At 38.3% G+C, this 13,894-nt stretch overlaps 3 protein-coding genes across 5 annotated transcripts in view; 2 read left to right on the plus strand and 1 right to left on the minus strand.

Moving 5' to 3' along the window:
• LOC134811525 (PRELI domain-containing protein 1, mitochondrial-like) overlaps window positions 1–13,894 on the plus strand; it is a 100,280-nt gene that overhangs the window by 57,915 nt on the left and 28,471 nt on the right. The gene's annotated exons all lie outside the window — the stretch shown is intronic.
• LOC134811522 (WD repeat-containing protein 49-like) overlaps window positions 1–13,894 on the minus strand; it is a 68,189-nt gene that overhangs the window by 43,409 nt on the left and 10,886 nt on the right. The window contains exons 16-24 of one of the 2 annotated variants that reach the window (XM_063818368.1): window positions 12,807–12,875; window positions 12,404–12,571; window positions 11,970–12,135; window positions 8,689–8,798; window positions 8,393–8,515; window positions 5,818–5,986; window positions 5,451–5,602; window positions 4,914–5,024; window positions 4,462–4,564 (exon numbers count right to left, since the gene is read on the minus strand). In XM_063818368.1, the coding sequence (XP_063674438.1) occupies window positions 4,462–4,564; window positions 4,914–5,024; window positions 5,451–5,602; window positions 5,818–5,986; window positions 8,393–8,515; window positions 8,689–8,798; window positions 11,970–12,135; window positions 12,404–12,571; window positions 12,807–12,875 (1,171 nt within the window). Of the gene's footprint in view, window positions 1–4,461; window positions 4,565–4,913; window positions 5,025–5,450; window positions 5,603–5,817; window positions 5,987–8,392; window positions 8,516–8,688; window positions 8,799–11,969; window positions 12,136–12,403; window positions 12,572–12,806; window positions 12,891–13,894 lie in introns of both variants that reach the window. The other variant, XM_063818367.1, reaches the window with a different exon arrangement.
• The window catches only part of LOC134811524 (nucleoporin p58/p45-like), a 38,375-nt gene that overhangs the window by 183 nt on the left and 24,298 nt on the right, over window positions 1–13,894 (plus strand). The window lies entirely within an intron of this gene.

Consider the following 13,894-nt stretch of genomic DNA (forward strand, 5'->3'; position numbering starts at 1 on the left):
CCAATATTATTATTAGGGGTGGGGCGTATGGGTTCCTGGAGAAAAATGACTATAAAAATTTTTGCCCAAAAGTTTCAGCTGGACGGTTTTTTGTGGTTCCTGGGACTATGGACAACACATTCCTGTAGACAAACCTTAGTTACGAATTTGTTCACAGATTGACCCATAAACAGCAATTCTTGCCTTAACTAAAATTCCTATTTCTCGTCTAATTTGCACGTGGGCGGTCGTACATAAAGAATTCTCTGAATTATAAGTAAGATGGTGACAACTGACAGCATAGTGAACGGGTGTCTTAAAAGCAAGTACTACATGGGGCTTTTAGCGACGCTACACGAAACGAATGACAAATACCTTTCATTTACACCATTGAGTTACTTTATCGTTAGTCACCACTACCAGGTTGAGAGATCTTGAGCGTGATTGGTGAATTCACTAACACTCCAGGTTATTCAATAACATTGTTATAGCGTTACATATTATTCTCAAGAATCGGTGTGAACTGCAATCAAAAGCTTTATGGGCGCTGAAAATTATACATATGTCTCATGATAGAGTTAATAAACTGACATGACGTGCCCCGCATTTATTTCTATAAAGCTTGCATAATCATTGATAATAAGTAGAATAATAGGAAAGATCGACACGGTAAGTTATTTAACTTACTAATATCGGACCTTAATTCTAAAGATTTAATCTTATGACATATCTAGGAACATTTCAAACTTACCAATTTTGCCATGAAAAGAAGAAAGCTATTACTATTGCGAATTATTGGTTTAATTGGCAAGATTAATTTGTATTTAGTATACTACCTCAATGTTAGAACAGAATAACTTTATTATGTATAATATTATTTGTAGTTAAATAAAGGGAGTGATTATGTGGCTCTCTAAATAAATAATATATTCTAACATTTATTGTACGTTAAAATATTCCCAACAATCCATTGTCTGGACTCTGGATTGGGCTGACTTGATTTAGGTCCTATACCAATAAACTCTGTTTTTTCATCATTCATTTTTAGGAATTTAACTGTCATTCATTCTTTTATCTCTAGAAACAACTTTTCACAGCTGGTAAATCAGGATTGGGACTGTGAACATCATAAGCACAGTACAGAGCGGCAAAACAACAAAACGAGAAATACTGTTAGAAAAGATAGAGAGGAAGCCTTGGAGGGCTTAGCTATGGCTGTAGATAGTAGATACTAATGATGCCAGAGGCAACATGTGTCATGTAAGTGCGGTAATATTTTGCAAATAGTGCGATTTCGCACCTGACTGAAACTTTTTTATGTGCGGCAAATTTGGAGAAAAAAGTACCGCAATTGAGCTGAACAATTCGCCAAATTTTCAGCTTATTGTTTCATTGAATTAACTCAAACGTAACGTCTTACACTGAGTTTTCAGAAAATTCAAAATTTGCTAACCTAAAACTATTCTCATAGAGTCATAGAGGGTTAGTTGAGCTGGCAACAATTGAAAAGTAGAGTATTCAATATTATGACTACATAATTTTACAACATAAGATTCCAAAATATTGTGTATATAAGCGGCTAACATGACTTAATTTCCGTGACTTCAGTGACTCAATTCAATTTCATGTGTTTGAACTCATTACAGTCAGCAGTGTTCAAGACAAGGGTAACACTGTTTGATGTAGAGGCAGTTACTTTGTACTTTTGTATCTGCGACTACCTAAGTAGAGAGATCCTTGTTGTTGGTTAAAGAGGACTCTATTATATAATATAGATCTAACTAAAGTTACCTAATCTCAAGAGGGTGTTTTACAGTGATATCGTCACGTTTTGCTTTTGAATAGTGAATAGGCCTGATAACATGGATAAGATGAGGTGGAAAATATCCACTGATTGAGTCGATATTGATAATAGTGTGAAAAGGGGGGAAAATGACTCATTTATCGATTTAGACATCAAAAGATTTAACTTAAAACGTGACAAGCACCAATATGAGGTATTAAGCTTATACTACCAGGACGAGATCTCAAACTTCATGCTCAGAACATCATAACTCTTAACAATCAATAAAATCATAACATCAATATTTGTTATCAACTAATAATATCAGCAGCAGCATGGCATAAAGCTGATAACGATACCCTAAGAGGAAACTGTTACGCTCACAAAATTAAAGAGAACGTTTGGCAAGTTAAGCTGTGCGAATGTTACCGTTACCATAGCAACGAACTACATCAACAACGTTAGAAGGAAGTGTGTGCGGACATGATATGATTAATGAGCTATCAATAGTAAAACTACCTCCATCAGTAGGCCGTGTTATTACCTTTTGTGTGGCTGCGCCGATAAAGGCCATTAATCGTCGAGAAATTACCTGATTTTGTAATGAATTTATAGTCCCAATCGGCACAGATAGAGCTTTATTCATGAATTGAACTTTTTTTGTACAATCGAGCACGCGTATTTATCATCTTAAACGAGCAAAACAATTGCTGGTGTTAAAAATGATATTACACAAACGATCGAAGTTGAATTTATATAAAACAAAACTACCATAAAACGTTCTGGAGTGGCCGACATAGCTGACTTACTGAATGACTTACTGACATTAACATACTAAACGTTCATTTACTTTTTGAACACCAAAAAAGGTCAAGAAAATAACTGTTGCATGACATGGGTAAAACATTCTGGAGACGTTGTAACGTGACAATCAAGTAATATATGAACTAGAAGTGACACTTCTTGGCGTACAGTTCTTCTTTTTCTTATAATATGTTCAACACAAGTACAATTATTCAAATGATAAAGTGACATGTTTTATACTAACGTACGCACAATAATCACAACTACTAACTCAACCTGGAGGAATCGGAAACCTTACTCCTGATTAATTCTCTTAAGAATATAACTGGTCATACGTGAGATCACATCAGAGCGATCAGGTATTATTATTCGAATTTAAAGATAACAAGAAGCGATTGAGATAGAATAATAGATATTATATAATAAAATGTTATTATGTCGAATGGGAAGGGCCGATCAATAATGATCAGCGACCAAAGTATTTCATTAATAATGATATTATAGCCACCATAGATGACTACGATCATGGGGACAGGAGAGGTGGCGAAACTTGCAAGATTGTTTGAATTTTGTCACGTGATAATGAGTCTGAAATCCGATTGGTTGATGCTTTGAGCTGATCGATTAACCGCTCTACGCAACAAAACAAGCTCGTGCCACAACCCAATGATTATCATCATCTACATCAAGTTCGCGAGTTGTTTAGCGAACAGTAGTACTGAATCAGTACTACTGATCTCAGTCACACGACAGTTAAAAAGGAGCACTAAATTTGCCCCATTTCCCCTCCCCGATGAAACCGTACCATTTCCATGATAGACTTGTTGCAAAAATACTGATTTAGCTTGAAGTTCATAAAATATACAGGGTGGGCCGAAAGTCAGTACCCATACGTTGGCCTTAATAGCTCCGCCGTGTTTTATATTTGAGAGCTGTTGCTTTGCAGATGGCATACTGTACTTACTGGTTCGAGGATTCCGTCGTCAAAATTTGAAAATTCGAATATTTTAGACCACGCCCATTCAATATTAAAACACCTATATTGTTTTCTCTGAACATGCTGAACGCCTAATTTTTTCAGAGACGGTAGATTATCAAATGTTGCATATGAACTGAAAACATGAGGCAAAACGGATTAGAAATGACGAAGTTATCAAGCATTTTCTGTATCTCGTTAACAATATTGACTGGGTGATTATGTGACACCGTGACACGACACCTTAATTGGGCACCCTTAACAATTCCCATAATGTTTAACGGGGTAGTTAACGGGGGCACCTTATCACGTGATTAGGTAAACCAATCACCTGATCACACGTAATGAATAAACTCGTTATGCTTCATATCTCGGTCATCTGAGAAGCTACAGTTAGTTCTAATTCTTTCAGGACAAACGTAATTCGAATGGCCAAACACAATTCAATAACATTTAGCTTGATCCGACTATCCAAACTATCAAATAAATGTGAAAATGAACCTCCATTTGAAAAAAATGAACGCGAATATTTTTCGAGTTGGCAAATTCCTTGAACCAGTGGTGGTACTAAGTCATACCAGAAAGAAGTATTTAAATTGGGCACTCAGTGACTGAGCTATAAAGGCCAACGTATGGGTACTGACTTTTGGCCCACCCTGTATATACAGTAAAACCCCGACTCACCACATACCCCGATACACCGCGGCCATTTCCTTTCCCCCCAAATAGGGCTAAACAGTAAACATACATAATTAAACCAAACAAAACCAAACGTTAAACAGTTTACGCTTTAAAGCTGCCTCCCCCTCCAGACATCTGCTTCCATTTGAAATTGTATTAAAACTTTACCACAAGAATTTAATTTGGGCAAAACTTAAAAGTTAAATTTCTTGTTTTACGGTTGGCTGTAACTATTTACCTAGTATAGTTGTGTTCCATGTCTCGTAGCTGTAATTCGGATCAAAGTCGGCGGAGGTCAGGTCATCGTCCATGTCAAACCCAAAATCATCCTCAAAATCATCCTGAAATATCAGATATATAAGATTACATTGCGATCAGTCATATTTCCAATTATTCAATAATATGATCACTAAATTGTCAACAATAGAAAATTTAACTTTGCACTTAGGTGCAACAACCAACGCCACCGCAACGCCAACTGTTAATAACGCTATAGGCATTTAAGCATTTAGTTGAGAATTATTCTACATGGTGGCAGTAAAGTGGTGACATGGTGGCAGCATGGTGATGGTTAAGTGGAAGTAAAGTGGCATCGTTCGTCTTACCGTAGCCTGCATCCATCTTTTTACCACAGATTAACATTGTTAAAAGGTCATTCAACAAAAATAAGATATAAAATATGTGTTCTACCTCTTCCGTTATTTCAGATATCAAGGATTCCTCTCTCTGCCTCTCTGCTAACACAGATTGAACGGTAGGTACTGGCGCTATCTCTATCGACTCCAGCTTCCAATGTTCTTCCTGGGACATTTTGCTGGTTTTAACACGTTTAAAATATTCATAACAACTTCACTGTAGGGCTCTACATGTTCAATTCGTCAGCTAGGATGGTTTTGTAGAGCCATAAATATACAAATATAGCGACCATATTTTAGTAATATTAAGTAGAAACCACATAATCTTTAATCTCATTGGATTGCTGTTCAGGTTTGAGCATGCAAGAGAGCCGATTATATTTCTAGTGCATGTATAAACTACAAATCAGCACTGCATTAACATCAGCACACCTGGCTTATGCAGTTCAACATTGATTAATGTCGTGGATTGTATCAGATTCGTGAATTTAATAAATTTTCTGAATTTCCAATACATGTGACTACACTTTGACTATAACACTGTGACTACACTGTGACTACATTATGACTACATGTGACTACACTCAATTACCTGTCCGAAAGTTCCAATGCACATGCCGTCAGGAGCCCAGAGTTTGAGAGAGCAGTCACTGCTGGCACTCACTATGACAACCCTGTTACCACGGACACACACCTCCACCTCCGTGATGCATTCCCCGTGCCCCGTCCACTGTCTGTAGATCACTGAGGGGGCAAGTTTTAAGTTACTTTAACAGTGTAGGTACTGGCTTGGAAAATGACCTTTAGTCGCATCCACGGTTAACATAAAGAACCTGATCATATCCCTTATAAAAACGGGATATTAATAACTTATGTAATTAAATAACTTATGTAATTAATACATAATAACTTATGTTATAAGTTAACTAATAAGATAGTTACTACGAGCAGGAACTGACCAGGTTTAAGAAGGGGTTCAGCTTCCTCATCCAGCACAGTGCCATCACAGAACCCTTCAATAAGCCAGGTCTTCATTTCTCCGGAGGTGTCGGCCGTCACTAACAGGTGGTTTTCTGGATCAACTGCCATTGTGATGCTGTCAACGTTAGGGTGCGCTATGAACTCTCCCTGAAGTTGAGATATTTAACGTTAGGGTGCACTATGAACTCTCCCTGAGGTTGAAATATTTAACGTTAGGGTGCGCTATGATTATGAACTCTCCCTGAGGTTGAAATATTTAACGTTAGGGTGCGCTATGAACTCTCCCTGAGGTTGAAATTTTATAAGAAATTTTATAAGAGGTCGTACAGCATGTGTTTTTAATATGTTTTCAACATACCCAAAGTCAAATTTATGGTTGATTTCGGGGAGAACCCCTCGCCCGGTTACACTGTTACAGGTCACTCCATTTCTTCAAACTAAGTCGCTTGAAATAAATAAAGTTACGACGGAGTTGTTTGAAACTAAATATTATACAATTAATGCCGTAATTACATTGTGACCGATGCAAGCCTCCCTTGCGGGTTATTAAATAAAAATTTAATACTTTCCAGAGAGCCGAAACCTAAATTTCCGACCAGTGCAAGTGGGCGGTAAGATAGTGCCAAAGATATTTAACAAGGGTGATTTAACGAAAAATTTGAATTCATTTGAAACGTAAGTGGTCCGTACCGCTATTTGTAGAACGATTTTAATTACGGCAATTGTTTCATTTTAAGAAAGAGTTACAGGAGTACAGAGGAAAATTGTGCATTTAACGATTATAATTTGAATCATTTCAATCGTGCTCACTGCTCAATGGGAATTTCAATCAATAATTTTATCTGGCTAGCAAATTAAAAGTTAAAACACCTGGCAGCACACGAATATAAAAGTAAGAAACAATGCCCATAAATCAGTAGCCAGAAAATATCGTTTTTCATCAAGTTGTGCACCAACTAATCTCATCCTTTGATACCATCATGGCCATCAGCCAACTCCTAACCATATTATCAGGTAAACGTAAATTCATTATTAAGTCAAATGTTCGCAAAAAACCAATCCAAAATTTAGATTGTATCATGAACCTTTGCTACTGCTTAATTCTGATACTTAATAGTTATTTCAGCGTTCATTCTTGCTGGATGTCTTCAAGTTAAAGGAACACAGCTGGCCTCTATAAATGAAACACTCTTGAGAAAAGGATTAGAGGCAGGGAGAAAACTAGAAATATATGCTGGAGGGAAGGCATCAGACAAATTGAAAAAGTGTTCACAAAACGATGTGGTCAAAAGAGATTATTTAGGGACTACCGGTGGGAGAACCTCAGGTTATTGTTCAATAATTGCTTGATTATGTTACAGTTAACCCTGATTTACCGCGGAGTGAAAGGAAACAGGAAAATCGGGGGTTATCGTATTATAATCACTTCGTTATAAGCTAGTAATTTTTGAAATTGTTTAATGGATTTATCAATCGAAGCAATCAAATTAATGACTAACAGTAGTTAAAAAATAAATGGCATTTAGCTCAAAAAAAGAAAAGAATGAATTTAACAGCAACTTCTACTAAACATCATTAATTCTCTTCAGGGTTACGCCGGTTACAGACAGGGTCACAGACAAGGTTACGGACAGCTAAATGTCACTGCTTCGACACAAGCGAAGAACAAGACCTCAGCAGCTCATACTTAAGCAAAATAAATCTTAAAAAAGGAGTGAATAAATTTGGTTGCGGGTGGAAAAGGAATGAGGACAAAAGAAAGATTAGCGTGTGCTGTTTCTTCAAGGAAACGTAATGTCAATGATGATTAATATGAACGATTAAATTATTTTTTAAATTATTTTAAACTAGTAAAACACTCGAAATAGTCGGACAGAAGAATAGTTTCATGTCTACCCGTCTGTTACGAGAGAGATGTCTATTTAGAGTGCTTCACTAGTTTGAAATATGATGCTCCCGCTTTTCAGTTGAGCACTTTTCTGAACATCCAAGCAACACTATATTATACAATTTAAACGAAAATTCATGTGACACTAATGTCAGAGTAATTTGTTCACTCATAATGAAGTTTGGTGTTTTATTTTGTATTCTGTAACCAAGTTGTGATTCGCAAATACCTATTATTTTAAATAAGGATCGAGAAATCATACTGATCGTCAGCTTCTTAGAAAATTTTCACCGACGAAATAGTTTCTCCAGAAATTTACGGTACATTCGTGCAGTCTGAAACTTAAAGTTGGGAAACTGTAATAGATGTCGAATTTCGGAGAAATTGTGACCAATAGCTCTGAGAAAGAGCGGTTCGCGAATTCTTTTAATCAAATTTTTAAAAAGTGCACAGTTACATGATGAGGTGATATTTTTTTGCCAATAATTCAAAAAGAATTGAAATACTAGTAACATCTTAAATCCCAAAAACTTCATCTACTTCACCGCAACATAAAAATAGATTCCATCTGCATCAATTTCTATCGAAGGAATGTTTGGTGGCTATAATAAAACAGCTTGATATATAACAACAGGAAACGTATTACCAAGTGAACCCCGACTCACCTCGCAGCTACCACTGTGTAAGTTCCAGAACCGGACCCAACCGTTCTGCCCGCACGTCACCAGAGCTGCCTCTTTCGGGTTCTCTAGCCTTGTTTCCAGTATCAACATCATTTCAACTGTACTCTGCAAACGGTTAATTATATTACGTCTTTGAAACGAGGAATAATTCAGGGAAAGCAGCTGCTTAATAAATGCCATGTGATTAGTTCGTGGAAGATTGAAAAGGACACCGAAGACAGCAGCTGCTGGAGTTGATAGAACATGAATATTTAATTAACTGTAGAGTACAAACATACCTGTGTTTTCATAGCTTGACTGGAGCGACTCTCTAGTTTCATTATCTTATTCTCACTGTTTGGGTTCCATAGCACTATCTCTCCATTCGCACTAGCTGTAGCTAAGTGTCCTAGTAATGAGAAGGGTTGATAATAAACGCCATTACAAACTTCAGGGCGGCAGGTAAAAGAAATGCGCTGAGCTACACTCTAGTCTAAAGGGGACAACAGTTTTCTCAATATACCTACTGTAATAAAGTGGCAAAAGAAAGCCCCTGCGGCCTGCCTCCTCCCTTAAACCCCTGCTATATACCCTTAAACCCCTGCTTTTACCCCTTAAACCCCTGCCATCCCCCTTAAACCCCTGCCCTTTACCCCTTAAACCCCTGCTTTTACCCCTTAAACCCCTGCTTTTACCCCTTAAACCCCTGCCCTTTTCCCCTTAAACCCCTGCCCTTTACCCCTTAAACCCCTGCCCTTTACCCCTTAAACCCCTGCTTTTACCCCTTGAACCCCTGCTTTTACCCCTTAAACCCCTGCCCTTTATTCCTTAAACCCCTGCCTTCCCCCTTAAACAGTTAAACCCCTGCCCGTTACCCTTTAAACCCCTGCCCTTTACCCCTTAAACCTCCGCTTTTACCCCTTAAACCCCTGCCCTTTACCCCTTAAACCCCTGCCCTTAACCCCTTAAACCCCTGTTTTTACCCCTTAGGCCTTAAACCCCTGCTTTTACCCCTTAAACCCCTGCCCTTTACCCCTTAAACCATAGTTGGTTCGTGCGCACTTAACGTACTTTTAAAACATAACGCACTTAACGTACGAAAAAACGTAAAACGCACTTTTACCTACCCTCGCACGAACCAACTATGCCTTAAACCGCTGCCTTCTCCCTTAAACCCCTGCCCTTTACCCCTAAAACCCCTGCCCTTTACTTAAGGGGGCAGGGGGGGGTCCTCATGGAAATTTTCTTAAAATCGATTTTTTAGTTGTTTCTAATAGAGGGGAGTGATGTCTATCAGATGCTTTTAATCCCATAGAAAAATATTGTTCCTAGCCGAAATTATTGCCGGTCAAAGGTCAGCGCTTGTGTGTAATTGTATTGCGCAAGGGATTTTTGATCGCGCGTCCTGAAAATCGACTCTAAAAATCTATCTTCTCCTACATATTTTGAGCAATCACTCTGAAACTTTTAGGATATGTTCTAGGGACCATTTAGAAGAAATAAGCCGGATGGAATTCTGAGATAGGCCCTTAAACATTTTTTATTCGATTTTGAAAATCTTGGACCTCGTTTTTTGATGATTTTTCGAGGTCCAAGATTTTCAAAATCGAATAAAAATTTTTTAAAGGCCTATCTCAAAATTCCATCCGGCTTATCTCTTCTAAATGGTCCCCAGAACATATCCTGAAAGTTATATGTTTTTTGATGATTTTTCGAGGTCCAAGATTTTCAAAATCGAATAAAAATTTTTTAAAGGCCTATCTCAAAATTCCATCCGGCTTATCTCTTCTAAATGGTCCCCAGAACATATCCTGAAAGTTTCAGAGTGATTGCTCAAAAAATGTAGGAGAAGATAGATTTTTAGACTCGATTTTCAGGGCGCGCGATTGAAAATCGCTCGCGCAATACAATTACACATGAGCGCTGACCTTTGACCGGCGATAATTTCAGCTAGGAACAAAATTTTTCCATGGGACCAAAAACATCTGGTAGATATCACTCCCCCTTATCAGAAACAACTATAAAATAAATTTCGAGAGAAATTTCATAAAGACCCCCCCCCCCCCCCCTGCCCCCTTAAGAACTATACTTGGTAGACGGGCCCTGTTCTAACCTGGTGCATGGTAAGCAGCACACATGATGTCCTCAGAGTGGGGTGGCAGACAACTGAACCCAATTGAACCTAGTTCCCACGCAGTTAACAGGCACCCAATCAGCTTAATTGGGTGACCAATCAGCTTAAATCCCAAAACGACAACTGAACCCAGGTCATATCACAACTGCACCCAATTGAAAATACGACAACTGAACCCAAGGAAATACGACAACTGAACCCAACGATCGGATTTTCAGTGATATGACTGTGGTCATTATCACTATAGGATAGATCATGACCACTGTAATTTAGAGCATTGGAGCCCTGTGCTAATGTGCTTACCCCGGTAAAATATTAATACATACATGCTACATGAAGATTGAAGAGGTCTCCTCCTAGTCGTTGGAGTGGCCTGCATCACACACATCTCTTCTACGGTGCATTTGTTACCTGTTACTAATCAATCCACAGGATCAAAATGTTTATTGTATCGATAAAAATGGATTTGAAGGCATAAGGAAGCATTGTTGAGTTCTGAAACCAAGTTTAATCGATTTCTCGTGCAATTTTAGGTCAGGAGTGGTAATCAAAATAAATTTTGAACAAAGTCGATATTTTGGTAAATTTCTAGCTCCAGAAAATAAATCTTCGTTCTATTAGGGGTAATTGGATGTAACTACAGTACAGCTGTACTTACACACACTTTCACAAGCATGCAAGCTCACCTGGTCCAAAGAGCGGGAAACGGAGAACGAGCTCTGGTGACGTCATAGTCACGTGACCTCAGGCTCATAATCACGTGACCTCAGACCCAATCAATTGGGTTCTGGCCTGTTCAGCCCCCTGTCACCCGATCTTGAGGTGACGTACGACAACTCGTTAACCCAATCGATGTCTGGAGGGCTGCAAATTTTCACATGCCAAACTCACAACGGTTTTTCGGAGTTGTGCGAGATGACGACACATAGAGGCCGCAGAATTATGAGGACTACCAGATCCTGGTGGAAACCTCCTCACCGAAGCCTTATCTACATGCCCATCCGAAATCACGAGCAGATAAGTCCGGATCTGCCAACCACTCCGAAGCACCAACCTCAACAGACCGAAATTATAGCACTAGAAACCAGGCTAGAACGGTATTTGGAAACCTGTTAAACTGTTAGTGATTTCTAGTGACGATTGGGTTCAGTTGTCGTTTCAAAGTTAATTAGGTAGTCTGATTGGGTTTATAATTATTTTCCCAAGCTACCCTGTCTAGGAAACGTCCAAATTGGGTTCAGTTGTCCGGTAGCCTCAGAGTGGGGACCCTGTTCTAACCTGGTGCATGATAAGCAGCACACATGATGTCCTCAGAGTGGGGACCCTGTTCTAACCTGGTGCATGATAAGCAGCACACATGATGTCCTCAGAGTGGGGACCCTGTTCTAACCTGGTGCATGATAAGCAGCACACATGATGTCCTCAGAGTGGGGACCCTGTTCTAACCTGGTGCATGGTAAGCAGCACACATGATGTCCTCAGAGTGGGCCCTCTTCCCGCTCCACTCATCAGGGGTTATGTTAAAGTCACTGCTCATTAGCTGCTTGTCTCTGAAGACGCAGATATCACGTTCCCAGCCCACTGCTATCACTCGCCTCTTTATACAGAGGACCTGCAGCGCAGTACGTCATCAAACACGTGTTAGTCACGTGATTACTGTTTTTAATGAATTTAATCCTCACTCCTGTTTCAAATCATTTGAATAAGAACGTGATGGTTTGTTTTTCAAACCAGCCTTAGACCGGAAATCCAGCTGTAAAATATCACAGCTTATGAATGAGTTGATTAAGAAGTAACTTGTAGAAAATCAAAGAAATAAAATAAATTACGTAAATTTAAAAATTCAAATTTAAATAAAATTTTTAAAAATAAGAAGTAACCTGTAGAATATCAACAGGGCCCTCTCTCCCAGCCTGTAGGACCCTGTGACAGGCGGTTGTGTTGATGTCCCAGATCTTGATGGTCCCATCACTGCTTCCTGAGAGGAGTTTACTGGGGAGGTCTATCACCATCGCTGTTATCTCAGACTCTCCGTGTGCGTTTGTGATCTGCCAGGGGTTTGTTAGGATACGAACATATCATTTTTATCAGAGAAAATTATATCCTGAAACCAGTTTAGCCGTTTAGGATCGGTAATATTGTAGATTCAGATACTATTGGGAATGTGAGACTGCGAGAGGTTGTTAACTGTGTAGTAATTGTAAAATTGGGAGAAACTTACAGTTACAGTAGCCAAAAGTTGAAATACAAATAAATGCAGTTCAACGAAAGTAGTAAATGTACCTGTTTGAGTTTCTGTCCGGTGTCGATGTTCCAGAGTGTGATTGTGGACCCCTGACAGGCTGAGGAAACCTGGTAGAATGGAATCTAGGGGGAAGTCTAAATATCAATAATCAGCTAATTAAGATAATTAAGATTCACACTTTATAATCAGTTAATTAAGATGCACACTTTATTTTGAATACATTATTTTCAAGAATTATAGATAAAATTGTAGACTTCAAGGTTTGGTTCTTTTGTGGGGTCTAAGAATAGATCGAAGTTTGGTTTTGTTCGGGATTACTGAACCTCGATTGCAGCCAAGAAAGAAAATACGTGACCAGTGGAGTCCATGGAAAAGTTAAGTTTAGCAATCAGTCACAAAATAATATGCTGTAGTTTGTGTGGCGGGGTATGAGTTTGATAATGAAATAGTTGGCTTCATAATTAGAGTGATTCTCTCTTAGAAACTGCCATTTTATAGAAATTAGAGACTAAAATAATTATTAACTATTTAATTCGCGTTTTTGACACCACTCGGGGGTCCAAATTTTGGGCTCTAACATTCCTATTCCTTGGCCAATTTTTTATTTTTCATGCTGATTTGGAGGCCATTAAAGCATTTGACCCAGTCAAAAAAGTTTCAGTTGTATATCTTTTACAGTTTTTGCGGAAAGTCGCGTTAAAGTTGATGCCGTGGTGTCAGTAAAATGGTACGGATAAACACATATATATATCAAAAAGCACATATTACCATACATCGGGATATTGTTCATTGAAAGCGGGTTCGACAGTTGAACAACTTTAGGTACATACTTTAGGTATGTATACTTTAGGTACATACTTTAGGTACATACTTTAGGTACATATTTTAGGTACATACTTCGAAAATGAACATTGAACATTTGTGTGATTATAAAATATAAACGAATGATCTCAGCGGCATACAAAATTAGTTTACATTTTTCTACATTTATTAGTTTCATATTGAGCTCGAGTTTTTATACCACATACCATTTCCAGTACATCGGATTCTTTCTTTACCACAATGTTTTAGAATAAAAACACTGTATTATTTAATAAATAAATCATGATATTATATATTATTAGTT

The sequence above is a fragment of the Bolinopsis microptera genome, chromosome 2 (assembly GCF_026151205.1).
Source record: "Bolinopsis microptera isolate Bmic1 chromosome 2, MBARI_Bmic_1.0, whole genome shotgun sequence".
Lineage (NCBI taxonomy): Eukaryota > Metazoa > Ctenophora > Tentaculata > Lobata > Bolinopsidae > Bolinopsis > Bolinopsis microptera.